The sequence below is a fragment of the Rousettus aegyptiacus genome, unplaced genomic scaffold (assembly GCF_014176215.1).
Source record: "Rousettus aegyptiacus isolate mRouAeg1 unplaced genomic scaffold, mRouAeg1.p scaffold_m13_p_17, whole genome shotgun sequence".
Classification (NCBI taxonomy): Eukaryota; Metazoa; Chordata; class Mammalia; order Chiroptera; family Pteropodidae; genus Rousettus; species Rousettus aegyptiacus.
Genome location: NW_023416292.1, coordinates 15669513 through 15687024, shown reverse-complemented (window position 1 = coordinate 15687024; position 17512 = coordinate 15669513). Strand labels below are relative to the sequence as shown.

General features: G+C 38.2%; 1 protein-coding gene across 2 annotated transcripts in view; it reads left to right on the top strand.

Moving 5' to 3' along the window:
- SOAT1 (sterol O-acyltransferase 1) overlaps positions 1-17512 on the top strand; it is a 56490-nt gene that overhangs the window by 30743 nt on the left and 8235 nt on the right. For both annotated transcript variants that reach the window (XM_016141186.2, XM_016141187.2), the window contains 6 exons: positions 11724-11872; positions 12949-13008; positions 14799-14906; positions 15806-16088; positions 16831-16909; positions 17405-17486. In XM_016141186.2, the coding sequence (XP_015996672.1) occupies positions 11724-11872; positions 12949-13008; positions 14799-14906; positions 15806-16088; positions 16831-16909; positions 17405-17486 (761 nt within the window). The remainder of the gene's footprint in view (positions 1-11723; positions 11873-12948; positions 13009-14798; positions 14907-15805; positions 16089-16830; positions 16910-17404; positions 17487-17512) is intronic.

The following is a 17512-nucleotide window of genomic DNA, read 5'->3' as shown; positions in this document are numbered from 1 at the left end:
CCCAGTTAATTCTGTAGATATTTTAGCAATTTCTGTAATGTAGCCATTTGTCATATTGGTTTACACACTGATATCAGAAAGGTGTATTTACTATGCTTGAAACTCTGAGTCTAGATTCCTAGTTAATAGTGTAACTCAACAGGAAGGGAATTTGTATGTGCCCTGCTCCCCCCACACAGCAGAGCCAAACACTGAACAGAGTTTTGCAGTGGAGAAATTAGTCACTTCACTTGTATCGCGCTAATAAGCAAGGAGAACGGGAAGCTGTATCACTGAAAACCTGACCTCCCGGACGGCTTACCATCAGAGGGTTGTAAGGAGTCAGGGGAATAGGCATGCAGAAGTGCTGGCGGGAAAGTTTTAATCGATGACGTTGGAACTTGGCTAACACAGTAAGGGACTTCAGCACTGGGTCTTCCTGGGCAGTGGACCCTTTACTTCGGAAAGTGTCCCTTTGTTCAGGTTCCAGTCATGTCCCACCCAGTCCTTGGTTCCCCTGGGAGAGATGAGACTTTGGTTCCTGGTGCCGCTGGAAGGCAGGGGTGGCACACGTACAGTGCTGTCTCTAGAATAATTCAAGGGTTGTGTTCATCACTGATCTGCTGTGACGGGGCAGAATGTTTTAAGCCGGCCACGTGATTTATGTGCTGTTTCAATAGTTTGTTACATTTTACTTACTTTTTTTGATTCCCTTAGGTTACGTGTATAAATAAGCCTTTAAAACTACAACGATCAAGGTCATTTCTGGTGAATGTCATTTCTAATGAATGATTTTATTGCTCCATTGTGTTTAAAAACTTGATTATTAGGTAACTTCCACTTATCTCTGAGATAATTTATAACTTGTCCAAGAAAAGAAAACTATTTAATATACAGGTACATGTGCCATTTTTAAGGGCCTCTTCTTACAGATTTAGTGATTAAAATAAAGAAATTTGGGTTTTATGGCTTATTAGATTGTTTCCAACCCTTGTTCCTCCCTAGACAGGCCAGACACCTGATTTTATCATCCATTCCTTTTCAAATTCCCCTTCCGTTCCTCGTTTGCTCCTTCTCCCCTTCCAAGCAAGAACACAAAGCCCCGTTGTGCTCATTCGTGCAGGAAAGTCTCAAACAGGCGAAAGGACAGGCCATCCCTGCCATTACTTCTATTTCTTTTTAGAATGCAGAGTGGGAGGGGAACTTTTTAAATGTAGAATCAGAAACCCAGAGAGGAAAAGAGTGTGGAGTGGGAAGGAAATGTGGGGGGAAAGAGAGTAGAAGGGGAATGGAGGGAATGTTTCAAGGAGTTAAGTGGAAACTTTGTTTTTAAAGAGAATTTTCTCTGCTTACCTGCTTTATACATTAGTCAGTGAATAGGAATTATATTCTTTAGTTTGCTCGGGAAGATTCGAAGGGTAGAGAAAGGAATGAAGCAAATGAGGGAAAAGAGGCTGAGGGAAAGGTGGACGTTGGCCGAGCTGGCCTTGTTTCTTTCTCTGCGTTGCGCAAGCTGTGTGAAGGTGGCTGAGCGGGCCAGTCTCGTACAACAGGAGGGCAGGTCTTGAAGAGAGGTTAAGAGCTGAGAGTCTCACACTGTATCTTGAAAATGATGTTTGATTGGCATCTGTGCCCCCGTAGAGGCATGACAGGAAGAAAAATAGAGTTGGAAACCTGGGGCTAGATTGTTAGGGATTTTTTTTCTCTGCCTTCACGCCTTGTTCACGAAGCTCTTTCTGTTCGAAGTTTTCTTAACTTCCTACCTTCACCAGTCACAACACAATACTGTGTATCTTTCAAATTCTGGCTCAGACGCTGCTTGCTGCTTCTCCAGTTTTTTAAACAGCCCACCTCGAAGTGATGCCTTCCCTACTTCACAGTTCCGAGTTCTTAGTTTATTTGTACCCTTTGTACATACTCTGTATTTATTACACGGTGCTTCGTTCTGAATGAATCACAAATTTTTTTAGGAATGTTTTCATTGGCATTTTCCTATCTAATGAGAGTGAACATCTTGCAGTGTTTATTAATTGGAATGTTTCGGATACATGTTAGGAATGCTTAGTATTTGACAACCTTCACACCTGTCCTTAATTTGAGCTCTTCTATTTATATATCTAAATTTTGATATCAAAGTTGAGGATAATTGATAGAGTTTGAGAGACAATGAGACAAGAAAGGAAGTGAGTGTAATGTTTTAGTGTTTCAGATGGAGTAAACAGGGAGCAGGTGGGAGCCACATTTAGAAGTCATGTTATAGTCTACGCTCTGCACTAGGTGGCTTACATATATAATCTTATTTACTTAAATTATCCCATTTACAAGAGTGATCTCTAACTGGTTACATTTTGTCGTTTTGTTTTATTGGTTCTCATTTACTAATGTGAAATGACTATGTAGGTGACAGGTATGTGAATATTGTTTGGGGTCGTAAAATTTCCTTGTTCTTTTCTCCGTTTCCAAGGTCCCCTTCAGCTCTAATCATCTGTCATAATTTTGTAGCCAGTGTGGACTTTTGCTCCTAATTCACTATTTCCTGTTGTAAAGGGAAACAGTAGTCTATGATCATATTGAGTAACTTTTCAGCCCCACAGAATTAGAGTTGTCAGATAAGATACAATATGCTTAGTTTGAATTTAAAATAAACAACAAAATTTTTTAGTCATCATGCAATATTCAAGATATACTTAGACTAAAAAAGTTTCGTTGTTTATTACATTCAGATTTAACTGGCTGTCCTATATATTTTTTACTAAATCTAGCAACCTACACAGAACTATGTAAAATTTTAGATAAACAACTTGTAGTAAGGAAAGCTGTGAGAAACGAGAGGTTAGGACATCAGTGAGTTTAACTTAGTGGGTCGAACCGATTGAATCTCTTAAAGTCACTTATCGGTCTAAATGCTTTCATAAAGAAGTTTTAAGTACTTAATTTAAAAAAATAAATCAACTAGTGCTAGTGGGAATCATGCAATGTCGTGTAACCCTGAGCTATGACCTTGTGAAATCCTTAGAAATGTGTTGTAATAAGACTTAAAAGACTTTGGAGCAGTTCAAGGGAGATTCAAATGATTAAATCCCAACCAACTTAATAGAGAAATTAGCTTTGTTTTTAACATTGTGTTAGTTCAATTTTTTCTTTTGGTTGCAAATAACAGAAACCTACTCTGGTTTATTTAAACATAAAAGGAAATATATTTGAAAGATATGAATTTTCTCATAGAATCCTGGGAGAGGGAGAACATTCAAGCTTTGGAAAGGGAAAGGATTTCAGTAGCAAGAGTTCAGATATTTCTGAATTTTTCAGTTAACGAGGTTTCTAAGCTCAGCGTTTCAGATTTTTGAGAGAATTGGGTTTCGGTGAGGAGGGCAGAACTGTGAAGTGCAGCCCTGGCTGGACATTGGATGGCTGTCCTCACCTTTGAGGACAGTTTCCAGAGAAAAGTAAATAGGCTGAGAAAAGAGTGTCTTTGCTATCAATCTTTGTACAGTTATTAACACACACAATTTTATAGAGGAAATGTTAAGTATATGTGAAAATTTAATGGGTGAAAAATTTCTGTTTCTACTTCTTAAAAATGCATATTTGTTGCAGCATGCTTTGTTTGCATCTTATATGGCACTTCCTGTATTGTTTTTCACATCGGTACCTTCTGTCCAACCATTAAATGAAGAAATCGTAATGAGTAAGGTGCAGACGGCGTGTGTGCACATGAGTACCTCTCTTTGTGGTTTGTTGCTCATTCATGTAACCGCTTCTAAAACAGTTTGTTTGACAATGCCAGTCTACCTGATGTATTGACAGACTGCTGGAGAGATAAGTCTAAGTTTTTTTTTTTTTTGCCCAGAATTTCTTTTATTATTTAAGTTGAGTTTAGGTTGTGCCGTAATAGTAACACAAGATAAACTCAAATAATGGTGGCTTAAACAAGGTAGAAGTGTGCTTCGCTCTCACGTAAATCATCTAGAGGCGAGAAGCCCAGAGCCGGTGTGGTGACTTCGTGGTCCTCGGGGACCCTGGTTCCTTTGATCTCCCTGCCCCACCATTCGGAGGCTGTGATTCCCCCTTCTTGTCGAAATGGCTTCCGCCATTTCATGCATTTGAGGAGCAGAACTGATGTGGAAAAAGAAGGCAAGGAACAGGTACCAGCTACCTTTTTAGGACGTTTCCCGGAGGTTTTGTCAAACCAATTCCGCTTGATTCTCATTGGCAAGAACTCAGTCGCTTCGCCACACCTAGGTGTAAGGGGAGAGAGACTGGGAAATTTATTTCTTCTGGGCAATCATATGCCCAGGTGAAAACCAGGGATTCTAGTACCAGGGAAGGGGCTAAGCAAGGGGTGGGGGGTCGACCTCGGCAACTAATAGTCTCTACTACAACTGTCCATTTTACTTTTCTGCTTCTGATCTGCTCTCAAATCTTATCTTCTTTTAGCTACATAACTGTGATATTTCCCTTTCTGCTTTTTTTCATTTTACCTAAATATGTATATCTATCAGCATCTAGTCTGCTTTGATGAACCTTGGTAAAGTCAGTTTATCGTTCTTTATGATTTTTTCACTTATGAAATGTCGAGAGGAACCTGCTGTACTGCCTTCTCAGGAATGCTCTGTAATTTCGTTTCCATGAATAGCTACTTGGTTACTTTGTCAGGCGCGTGACGTGAGGTGTTGGGATTCTGAAGAAGTTGTGTCATTGAAAACTGTAATGTCAATTTAGGTTGGTATTCGTGATAAGAAGTTACACCATTTTAGAGCTCTGTTGACCTCACAGGTGATAGTTACTCTCTATTTTACAGTTACTGAGAATCTAAAACATCAAAACTAGTCAAATGGTAATATTCTGCATGTCACTGATTGACAGAAACTTTTATTTTCTAATATTTTAGTATCTTTGAAAATAAAAAAAAGCACCGTGCTTTATTTACTTGGCAGCTTTTTTTTTTCTTTCTTAGTGCCAAACAAAAATTAGTGACATCTTAGATTGAATAAATTAAATTCTTTTTAAAAAATATGCCCAAGGTTTGTTAAGATTTCATTTTAATGTGCTACCATATAGGATTGATTACTTTAAGAACAGGAGGAATATATTTTCTTATATAAAGTAGTTATTTATCTGATTATAGAAGCGCAGTACAGGCTCACTGCAGAAAATTTATAAGAGACAAAGTATAAAAAGGAAACCACCCATACATGCCCACCACTCAGGGGTAACATTTTGGTTTATTTCCTCCCAATAATTTTTCTTCTGTCACTCACAGATGTGTGTAGACACATATAGGCAGGCATGTTTGTCAGAGATATGTCATCAAAATCAACATCAATTTATGTGTTCAGTTTGTATATTTTTCTCAATATTTTGTGTTTTTTTGTGATAAAATATTCTTTGAAATATGACTTAAAATAATTTTATGGTAGTCATTTATATACATGTGCGTACATATCCATCTCTATGTGTCATTGACATACATTGCATATGTATGTATCTGTATATATAATTTATTAACTATTAGTATTTAACAATAGCTAATAAGTGAAGGAGGCAGGTGAAGATGACGAGAAACAGAATAATATACCATTTGGATAGTTAAGATGAGGAAGCTGCCCAAGTAGATTAAGATAAATCAATGTGTTTCAGTTCATGAGACGAATAGAAATGTGATGTGAAGAATATTGTAGTCTAATTTAAATTGGGAGACAGTCCAGAATGAATTTTATTATTTTAAATAAAAAGGGATTCTAATTCAGAGCTCTAATTTTTATTAGTTGCTAGTTTATCTCGAACCTTTGGATTGTAGAATAGTTACGCTCAAGACTTAACTATCAAACAAGTTTTCTTTTTCTTTTAAATATGGAGGAGTTCATTGCAATGCATATTTAATAAGACTATAAACCTCTTCTACATCGATCCTTTCAAATGAAATGTTTGCAGTAGAACTAAGCGAAATAACACCTTTTTATTAGGTAACCTACCATTTTCAAGCTACATGTACTCATTGGCTTCTGGGGTTTTTGCTTTTTTTGGCTCATGGTGCTAATTGTATCGAAAATATTTCAGATAAAGTATAGCAGGACGCAATGTAATATAATACGAACCCCTGTGACATCATAGTAGACCAGGGTTCTGATCCTGGTTGTGCAGTTTACAAGTCCTATGACCTTGTGCAGGTTACATCACTTGACTTGTTCTGGCCTAGATCTACTATGTAAATACGAATTCTACTGCGTACTTCAAGGCTGTTTTAAGACTAGAAATAATATGTAAAAGCCCCTCAGAGAGTACTTAGCACACAGCCGCCATCCAATAACTACTAGCTGTCACCAGCGACGGCAATGCTGGTGTTTAGCCCCTTTCCTTTCATAGCTTCTAGGCGGAAATTGGGCTAGGGAGTGTTTTGATAACTACTTTCTGCATTGCAATAGACACGGAGTAAAGCCAGCAGTGGGATGAGTAGGCGTTTCGGTGCCAGGGGTTGGTTTCCAAAGCTGTTCAGAATTATATTTAACAGCTGAACAGCCTTTCCAGTTGCTTTGCAGAGAGCCGGCCATACAGAGGCTAACAAAAAGACATGGAGTTTCAAGTCAGGTCGGGAGGCAGACATTAAGACACCAAAAAATAGAAGCATAGAGAATTTAAAATTGTTTAAGGGGTAATGAAGGAAAAGAATAAGATGCAGTAACTGCAGAGTGATTTGTTAGGGGGAGATCTCTCGAGTCAGTTTAGATTTAGACTCAAACACTATGTTACCTCTTCCATTGTGTTAGCTGTTTTGCTCCAAAAGGTCAGGTATCTGGCTCCATGCCACTGTGAGGTGAAGAGGTTTTCTGTGCAAAGCCAGGTGGCAAATCAGGAAAACAAATGATTCATAGACTGGCAATATGACCTTGTGGAGCCAGAGTATACTTTGTTAAGCTCTGTATTCAGAATATACATTTTTACTGTATGTTTCTTTCTGTCAACCTACTTCCAATTTTTTTTTCATGCCTCTGTGCCTTTGAAAGCATTATTTTATCTGTTCATGAATGACCCTACTCTTTTCTCATTTTAAGACTCAGTGCAAAGTAACCTCTGCTTGGAAGCCCTTTTTATAAGATTTATCTTTCTAAAATGCATATTAGAACATGTTTGCAAACCTTGTGCTTAAAATATCACTGGTTTCCTGTTACCTTTAGGATAAAATGAAATGAAAAACTCTTAAAAGGGCTTAAAGGTCCTTCTTATCTAGTCCCTGCTTGCTTCTCTAGCTTCATGTCTAATCACTGGCGTGTGCCTAGTCTGATCACTGGCGTGTGCCTACACTGTGTGTTCCGACCAGAGGCTCTTTGCTTCTTCGAGGTCATTCCCCATTCTTTGAATCTTAGAGGCTGTCTACTTTGGCTGCTTATTTTAAAAATTAGTTCTCTTTGAACTCTAAAACGTAGCGATTCTGTTTAATGAAGCGTCGAAGCACCTACTTTTCTAGTTTATAGTCACTACCTGTTTGCTTTCTTCCATTGTCCTTCCGTCCATCTTTTGTGCTGGGACCACCATTGTCCATGGGGCCGGGTGAGACCGATGTTACTAGAGCTCAGATGGGAAAGATAAGCAAATCAGAAAGCCTGAAACCACCCACCTCCTTTTCAGGTTGCTGCCATTAGACATTACTCAGTTTACTGCCAGCCATTTTGAAGTTCTAATTGAGGCCAGTTTCATGTTACAGGTGAGCTCAGAAGAAGACAGAAGTCGAGCTCTTCTTGTGTTTTTTCTATAGTCCCTCTTGCAAACGGAGTGACAGTAACGAGCGGCCACTCTTTATTTTCATCATTACCTGGATACATGAAAGACACCACGTCTTCGTTAACCACTGTCCACAGTAGAGTTCTTTCTTGTCTCCCAGTGCAGCAGCTCCTATCAACTTGAATTTTTCAGAGAAAGAGGGAAGGGCAATTAAGAAATGAACACCAAGCACCTAGTTAGTGTAATGCTGTGTATAGGAGTATGGTGGATTTAAATAAGTTACCTTTTAATAGTAATTGCTCCGAATGGTAGAATGGGCCTGTATTGCAGTTTTTATTGTACGTTGCTTTACTTTTTTCCTTATAGGTCAGCTCTGACTGAGTGCGGAGGGGTTGGAGCTACAAATATCTGTAGAGTGATAACTATGTCAAGTCCTGTGCTGTGCATTATTACAGGATCTTGTTTCTGTTTTGAACTTTAAAAAAATTAAGTTCACGCAACAGTTTAGCAAGTTAGATGTTATCCATCTCAATTTTGGAAGTAAGTGAAATAACTTGCCTAAGGCTCTGTACAAGAGACAGAGTAGAATCTGAACCCAGGTCTGCCCGAACGGAAGCTCACATTTCTTCCACCACTTTGTTATTAGCGCTAAAGACGTCTTTTCCCTTAGTACTGTGCTAGCTCAAGCATGGATTCCCGTACTGCTCGCATAAATTTTATTACAGGGAAAAAAAGATACATGAATTAATCACATTAAAATAGGAACCTTTTTAGCTCTGCATACCCAGGGAGTGTTTGTTCTGCATTGTCTGAGTTCGCAGTCATAGGTGGGAGAGCGGGCTGTGAAAGAAAGTTACAAGATGTTGCAAAGAAAGTTAACATCTTAGCATCTATTACCGCCACAGAGCGACCCTCGCTCTAATGAGATGCCTGTGGTTTTTATCTTTTCCTTCTTTCTTCATTCTCCTGTCACTGTGAACTGTTCTTTCTTTGTGTCAGTCACTGTACCATTAATAATTTATGTCTTCCCTCACTGACAAGACAGCTCAGTAAGAGCAGAGCTGTGTGTATCTGTTCACTTCCATAGGTGCTGGACGATAGAAGTACTCCTTATTCTCCAAATCTGTTTGGTCCCTGAGATCACACAGTGGGTTGGGATAACAAGGGATACCCTTCTTTGTGGGATGACTAGAAAAGAAGAAAAGGTAGGAGTTCTCTGGGTATGGGGAGAAAGGAAGAGAGTAGAAGGAAGAGGAAAGTAAAAGGTACAATTGACACAGAGGGTCAGGGTAAGGAGATTGCTGTAAGTTTTCTTACTACACGGCTAGAAGTTTCAAGTTCTTCAGAATGTATGGCAAAGGCTCATCCGTGGGCAGGTGGCGGGTAAGGCACAAGCCCCGGTGGGTGCCACGAGAAGCTGACTACTCTATTCACCTTGAGTTGAGTGAATTAGGGCCTGATCTCAGCAGCTTTTACTGACGTTTGCATAACATACACCATGAACCCAGTGCTTAATTGGGAAGGAAAGGAGACTGGTTCCAGAGTATGAGGAATCCTAGCTACAAGAAACGGTCTGCCTCCCTTTGGCACATCTCACAATTCCAGGCCTTTTTTTTTTTTTTTTTTTTTTTTGCTGTCGAGTCCAATTTCAGTGGACTGATTGATAGGAGTGGGGGCAAAGACCTTATACGGTTTAGCCCCTCCCTGCCACACACACACACACACACACACACACACCCTGTTTTTCTAGCCTCAGTTCTGATCACACTTTGGCTTCAGCCGTGAAGTCTTCCTTCTTGCTGCGTCTCAAACTTGCCAAGGGAGTTCCCGCTCAGTGCTTTTCCGCTCTTGCCGCTTTCTTCCTGGGGCTGTCCCCACCGACGCCCACTGAGACTGTTGCCCTCTTCACCTTCTTCACATCTTCTCAACTGGCATCTTACCTTTGCAACTTTCTCTGACCTCTCTATGACAAATAGCTCCTCCCCTACCCCTCGGCTTCCTTTCTTTACATAACGCCATCTGGCGTATTTGCTATCCTGCTTACTCCCACTGGGATTGTAAATTCCATGAGCACAGGGACTCGGCTCTGTCCATTGTTCTGTCTTCAGCATCTAGAACAGAACCCAGAACCGGACTTAGCACTTAGCGGAATGAACAAATCGTTTCCCTTCTAACTTTTTAGTATGTTTCTACATGGGACGACATTTTTGTAGCTGGGGGGAAAAAAGCCTTTATTTATTCATCAGTCCAATTCTAGAGATTAAGTGAGGAAAGGACCCTTTTTTCTATGTCTCTCTTTTTGGAGATTTGTTTTCCTTTTGGTCGGAGAGCATCCTCTTGAAAAACTTCAGCATGAAGTTTAACGTAGATGGAGCAAGCATGCGTATAACGGAGATGGAGCAAGCAAAAGGAGCTAGGAATGCTGTGAGATCACCTCAGCGTGCAAAAACAATTTCGTGAAAACTCGTCTGTCTTCCAAAGAACAAAGTCTTCTCTATTTTGTCCTAAAAACTTACCCGCGTCATTCGTATTTTCTGTTTCGGCTGATGTTTTAGCTCCTCTCTCCTTTTCATCACGTTGTCTCCTTCTGCCACTTTTCACTAAAATTGAGTCCTACTGGTTCTTTGAGGTTTCAGCTCGATCACCAGCTTGAAAAAGACATTTCTCATCATCCCAGCTTTGTTTCTTTGTTTACTAAACTATCGTGTGTTCCTTGAGTCTTCATCGATAGTTACATTGCTCAGGTGACACTCTTCTGTGTCATGTTCCTGTGTGTATGTCTTGTATTTTCCATCTCCATCAGCTGTCCTGTGAAAGGTGGGACCTTAATGTAGTCTACACTGCCCAGTGCCCCAAAGACGTTTGGAAACTGTGGGAGACAGCCGTTTTTAAAAGCCTACATATAGGTACATTGGTATTTTTTGGCTTTACTTTTAAAGGACATAGCCAAACTCTGAGTCTAAAAGAACCTAGAAAAATGCTACTTCAGATATTTCAGATTTCACCTAAATTATTTAGAGCAGTTGTCCCCAACCTTTTTGGCACCAAGGACGGGTGCTCCTGTGAGAATCTAGTGCCTGACGATCTGCGGTGGAGCTGAGGTGGAGATGCTAGCCGCTGGGTAGCGGCTGCAGATACAGATGCAGCTTGGATGGCTTGCGAGCCGCTCACCTCCTGCTGTGCAGCCCGATTCCTGACAGGCCATGGACCAGACCGGTGCTGGTCTCCTGCCTGGGGATTGGGGACCCTGATTCAAAAGAAAGAACTTTTTTTTTTTTCATTAAAGAATTAGTAACTAACTCTTTGTTTTTTTTTTATGTAGCTGAGTCCTGCCAATTTAAAAATACCTAAATTTACAGTTTGAGCATCCACAGTAGGTGGCTGTTATAATCTAAAGAAGTTTTTTTTGTTGTTTTATTTTATTTTTTTTTTGCTTCCTACTTTTCAAACACTGGATATTAAATATAGTATTAAATATAGTCTGGGACCAAAATGTATAATAACTTTATGTTATGAAAATATGTGTTACTGTTAGATAAATAGGTAGCTGTGGAGTTAGGAATAAACATAGTCTAAAAATTGGTGATGTGTAGAAATGACATGATCTAAAATATAAACAGTGGGCACATGGGAGAAAGCATTGCTTAAGAAGAAAAGACTTAAAATTGTTTAATACTGATTTTTACTTTCTATTGTTTTACAGATAAAAATAGACTTGTTTTTTATCATTTCTATTTATTTCGATTTTATATATTCGTAGGAGTTCATTTAGTAGGTGATCACTGTAGGTGATATCTTGATTTATGCTTAAAATGTTTTAAAGACATAAATCATCATGTTGCGTTTTTAGTAGTCATTTCTGAAACTACAGGTCAACTATAGAAATCCTTTTCCGTTTTAACTCCTGTGAGCTCATTGGACCTGGATTTCTTCGATCCGGCTCCGCGTAAGAGAACCCTTGAGAAAAGTTACTCATCCATACGCATGCGTTAGTTCCTAATGCTTTATATGTTTTCCAATTCTAGGAGTTGAAGCCGTTTTTTATGAAGGAAGTTGGTGCTCACTTCGACGATTTCGTGACCAATCTCATTGAAAAATCAGCGTCATTAGACAATGGCGGGTGTGCTCTCACGACCTTTTCTGTTCTCGAAGGAGAGAAAAACCATAGAGCAAAGTACGTATGAGCATTAGTTTCTTTTAATGCAAACAGTAAAAATGCTTTTCCTTTGCTGTGTGTTATGTTGGGCAGATTGTTCAACCACTGGAGGGAGGGATTCTTCATCTTCGTATATGGATTGTGACAAATACGCATCCCTCATTTAAGACTCTGCTGACACTTGAGGGCCTACGTTTAAACCAACAGTCACCCTGTGAGGCAGATGCTCTAGCCGTCTGTGTATTACAGATTAGGGCACTGAAGCACAGAGTGGTATTATGTTGTCCAGGACCACGCAGCGGGCTTGGAGCCCCGGATCTGGCTCCAGAGTCCCCGCTTTTTGCCTCTCTGTTATACTCTATACAGTACTTGTGGTAAAGTACAGCAGAGTTAGTGCCTATTTTTGTAATTGGTCAATCATCTAGGGCAGTGGAGGGAGGGCCGTCGCGGCCCAGTGCGTGCTGATTTGTCATTTTGTGCTGTCCTTGCCTTTATGCCTCTCTGGCCTCCATCAGTCTCTCCTGTTCTGGGGGACATTTTTAACTGGTAATAGTCAATAGAAGTGCTGGCAGTATTGCAAAAAGACCTAGAGAAGATCATGCTAGATATTAAAATGTGAGGTTTTAGTAACTGGGCGCAATCTTTACCATCAGGAAGATGTTGGGGGTGGTTGGAGGCCCTTCGATGCTGGGGAGGGTGTCCTAAATATCAGTGCCGTTCTTGGGGATCAGACCAGCAGCAGTGTGTGAACTGGAGTAAGTATGGCTGGAGGCCCATCTGTGACCTTAGGGGTGTTTAGGAGAAGGAGAGATGGTTGTCACTGTGTGATGTCAGGAACTAGAGACGCTTTAGTCTCGTGTGCATAACATTTCTTCCTGCCTAACCAGATGGGCACATACCTGCCTCATAGCATTATGCAGAAGGAGTAAATGAAATAACATGTATAAAATCCTTATCACGGTACCCGGATCATACTGAGAAGGCAGTTAATTAATGTTTTATGCTGTAGTTGATAATATTCTTTCATCCGTAGGTTCAAATTTCTTATAATACTCCAAGTATTTATATTTTGATTCAATTTTTGCTCTTTCTAGAGATCTGAGAGCACCTCCAGAACACGGAAAGATTTTTGTCATCAGGCAGTCGCTCTTAGAGTGAGTAATTTTTAGTTGTTTTTGTTAGCCATTATTTTGAATTTAAGAAAAGCTATTCTGATTGTTAAAATCACTGCTTAATCGATGAATGCTTGATGAGTTTGATCTGTAGTCATATAAATTATTAACTTGATACTTCCTTTTGTACATTTGCTGTCTCTCGCTTCGTCTTTCTGATCTCGTTCTGTATCTAGTTTCAAAGGCAATATTAGAAATAAGCAGTTATCTGTCCTCCGATAAATTCCTTGAAGTTGTGTTGCAGAGAACGGATTACACAAAGAACTAGAACAAAAAGTTTTTTATTTCGGTAAACTACTTCAAGAGAATTTTGATGTTGCTGCCTTTATGACACATAAATTTTTTTTTTATCTCTTCTTTGGCTAGCCAGCGTAGAGACTCGATAATTTTCTCAGATTTACTTATTTTAGAACTCTGATTTTGTGGATTTTGTGGGGAAAAAAATCAGGCAGTGTAAATTAATTATGGTGCCATTATTTGTGAACTGAAAAATTAAAGTTGTGTTTTCTGTAGGTAACGAATATTTTGTATGCTCTCCGAGATCATTTATATACTCATTCATTCATTCATTAGCATACTGCTGTAGTTTAAACTGCAGTAGTATAGATTACTTAAAATAGTTGGCCTGGTGAAAAATTATCTGAAATGATTAATGTGCTTTTCTTTAAAAATGCATCTTATGTATATCAAAATTCACTTTCTATAAGCCAAATTGATCTGTGTTATTTAACTTTGATGGGAAGGCCAAAGATTTCTGAACATCTAATGTAGAATCCCATTTCAGTTTGTTTGAAGAGATTATCTTTTAAAATCTATATCTGGGGGGAAATCCAGGCCTTCCACGTAAAAGGGAATTAAAATAATTATTTTGAACATTATAATTAAGATTTTAATGATAGCATTATAGTATATGAATAGTAAAATTAAAACATACATTTGGCTAAAAAAAAATGTTTTTAACCAAGGAAATAAAACATTCTATGGCTCAGGTGAGTTTTTATTAGAATTTGAAAATCTTTACTTCAGAGGTTTAATAGTATTTTAGGTTCCTCAAAAGTTATTTAGAAGATTAGCATACACCTTTCCAAAAACAAAGCTAAAACGCTTGTTTTGATCAAATAGAAAAAAAAAACACATTTATTTAGAAAAAGTCATCTAGAAGGTCATTGCTATGTTTTAAAAGAAAAGTAGTCCAGTCTAAGTTAAATAAAGAGATCAGTGAGGCTAGAAGCGAAAAGCGTATGTAAATGGTTAAATTTATAGACTTGTAGGGTAATAGTAGTTGGTTATCATCAACATTGCAGAAATGCATAAGTGTGACTCTTAACATCTTGGAAATAGATAGTACTTAATATGTATGTTAGTTAAGTGTTCAGAGTAGAATGTAAGAATAGGATTTTTAAAAATCGTTTTAACATTTGAAAAGTTTCTGTGCTCTGTTTGCAGTGAATGGCCTTTTGCCTCCCTTAGAAAACCACAGCTTCTACTAGTTTGCAAGAATGCACACCATTCAAGTGTTGCATGTCCATGGTGTTTTCTGGGAGGTAGTACCATTTTATCCGGAAGAACCTTGTCCGAAGCTCATCCATTGAGTTTTTACCTTGGTCATGTCATTTACCCGTCTCTGCTTCAAGTTTAATATTCTGTGATAAGTGAGGTGTTCATACTGTGGATTAAGCATCTTCCAAACTGCTTTTAAGTCTTATTTAATATATGGTGTTTTGCCATCGAACACAGATTATCGATTTTGTTTGTTTAAACTATGTTTACAGTGAGCTGTTTGAAGTGGACCACATCAGGACAATATATCACATGTTTATTGCGCTCCTCATCATCTTTATTCTCAGCACACTCGTGGTAGATTACATTGATGAAGGAAGGTAAGACGAGAAAAGGAATGTTTGGCTAGTTGATGCATGGGATGTTGGAAATTTTCACTATATTTAAATTTTGGGTGATTTGGTTAAAAAGTGTGATTTGGTTAAATTAGTTACAGAAAATCCCATAGCAGATGAGATTTCTCTTTCCTGAAAAGTACAATTAAAAAGACGATTAGATGTTTCATTACTTTTATTTTTAAAATGGCCTATTTTAATAGACTTATAATTAGTAGTTTTTAGGTAATTTTCTTACATGGGACAATTTGGTACATATGATTTATCATTTTTTTCTACTGTGATATGCACTTCAGATTGTTAACTAAAAATAAGTAGCTTATTGGAAGTTAACATTTGAAAAATGTTGTATTTTTTTCTAATAAAAATCAAATTGTATCTTTTAAAATAGTGTGGTAATTATACATTGAATTATGTGCATTATTCAAAAATTAAATTTTGAGATAATGGTATAGTATATTAGTAAATTTTTGAATTATTCCTATTTTCTTCTGAAAAACCATCTTTTGTACACAACAGTGACTGGTATTTGAATACTTTAAGTATTAACTTTGCCACAGAACGTTTTAGAGCTAAAAATGTATGAATGTGAGAATCCAATCTTTAAGAAATTCAAAGTCTTATTGGTTTAGGTTATCTAAGATATTTCATGTGCAAAGGCCATGCTGTCTTCGAGCTTTTAGAAAATGTGTCGTAGAAATATGTTTCGAGGCTTAGAGGCCGTTCTTTCTCTAGCACAACCATGACATCTGTGACTTGGATGTATTAGTGTTCTGATAGTTCCTAAAAGTGGGAGTTTTGGGGCCCGAAAGTTTTGAATTTTATAAATTGGTACATATTAAAAATTTACCTCCGTGTCCTTTCTCTGTGCTTTTCCTCCCCAGGCTGGTGCTTGAGTTCAGCATCATATCTTACGCTTTTGGCAAATTTCCCATTGTCATATGGACATGGTGGGCCATGTTCTTGAGTACGCTTATATTTCCCTATCTCCTCTTTCAACAATGGGCCAGAAGCTACAGCAAGAGTTCTTATCCAGTGATCTATTCTTCTTTCTATTGCCTGCTTTTCATGGTCTTCCAGATTGGAGTTCTATGTTTTGGACCAACATATGCTATTTTAGCATATGCATTGCCACCAGCTTCCCGGATCATTATTATATTAGAACAGGTAAAGTTTTGAGTGTTGCCCAATGCAGTGCTATACTTAGTTAAAATGACGACAGCCACAACAATAATTATATAATACTGATGTTCTGTTATTATTAGTTGTATTAGTCGGATAAATTTTCATTTCTGTTCCTTTGTGCTATTATCTTTAAAACTAAAGTGTTAAACTAGACCATCTCATCTCTCAAACTTGTTCTAGCTTCAGCGTTCTCTGATTCTTAATAATTGAAGTAAGTCATATTGACCTGTTCTGGATTCATTCAGATTTTGTTCTTGAACACTTTTTGTAATAGTCATCTATGCTCTAAAATATTTTTGTAATTAAAAAGCCACTTTCGAAATGTCAGATTCATTGTTTTGTCATGTAACTATTCCCATCTAAGGAACGGATTTATTTCATTTGTTCAGCCTTTAGAATTTTCTGACTTATATTGGCTGTCTGTATTGCTCTGTTTGACTAATGGAAAGGAACATTTCTGGAGACTTTGTATAGGCTTTTAATTGATTAATTTGTAATATACCTGTAATAGTGCTGTTAGATGCAAAATAATTTGAGTAATAACAGGTCCTTCTTTAGAGTTTGTTTTTCATGAGCTTTATTCCATAAAAGTGAACTTGAGTTGGTATATGTAAAATTTAAAACATTCTTTATGTGACTATAGCCTAGTGTTGTTCTGGAGTTGCTGATATGAGACAAGTCAATGATAGAAAATTCATCTTTTTCTTTGCCCCTCCTTTTGTAGATCCGTTTAGTAATGAAGGCCCATTCATTTGTCAGAGAGAATGTGCCTCGGGTACTACAGTCAGCTAAGGAGAAATCAAGTATGTAATTCCATTATGTCAAAGGATTATTTATAGGGTATTTCGGCCTTGGGTGTTTACTCGGGTGTAGCATGTTACTTTCTGCATACATTACATTTGATTTTAAATATATAGGATCCGTATTGATTTGGAAGACTGTCTCACTATTTCCTGATTGTTCCTCTTTTGCCTACGATTTAAAAACATTGATCATTAGACTCTCGTAACTTTGTGTAATTTTTAAAGAATGTTAATAGACCCACGTGTGCTTATTTTTTGACTTGCTGCTTCAAACTCCAGAAGTGATCTCTAAGTCATAGGGATAACTTAGTTTGGAAGGTTTGGTGTATTAATATAAAAAGAAGAAGACATCATTTTGGGAGATCAAGAAGAAGCAGCACGAGCTACAGAGACGTCATTTATTCTTCCCTAGCCCGTGCGTCCTCATTTCCCCATTTTAGTTTTGCTGAGAGACATGGAAGAGCTTCTGCCCTAAGCACGGTTTTCCTTTTCCAGGCACTGTCCCAATCCCTACAGTCAACCAGTACTTGTACTTCTTGTTTGCCCCTACCCTCATCTACCGCGACAGCTATCCCAGGTAAGGCGCTGGGGCGTGAGTCGGGT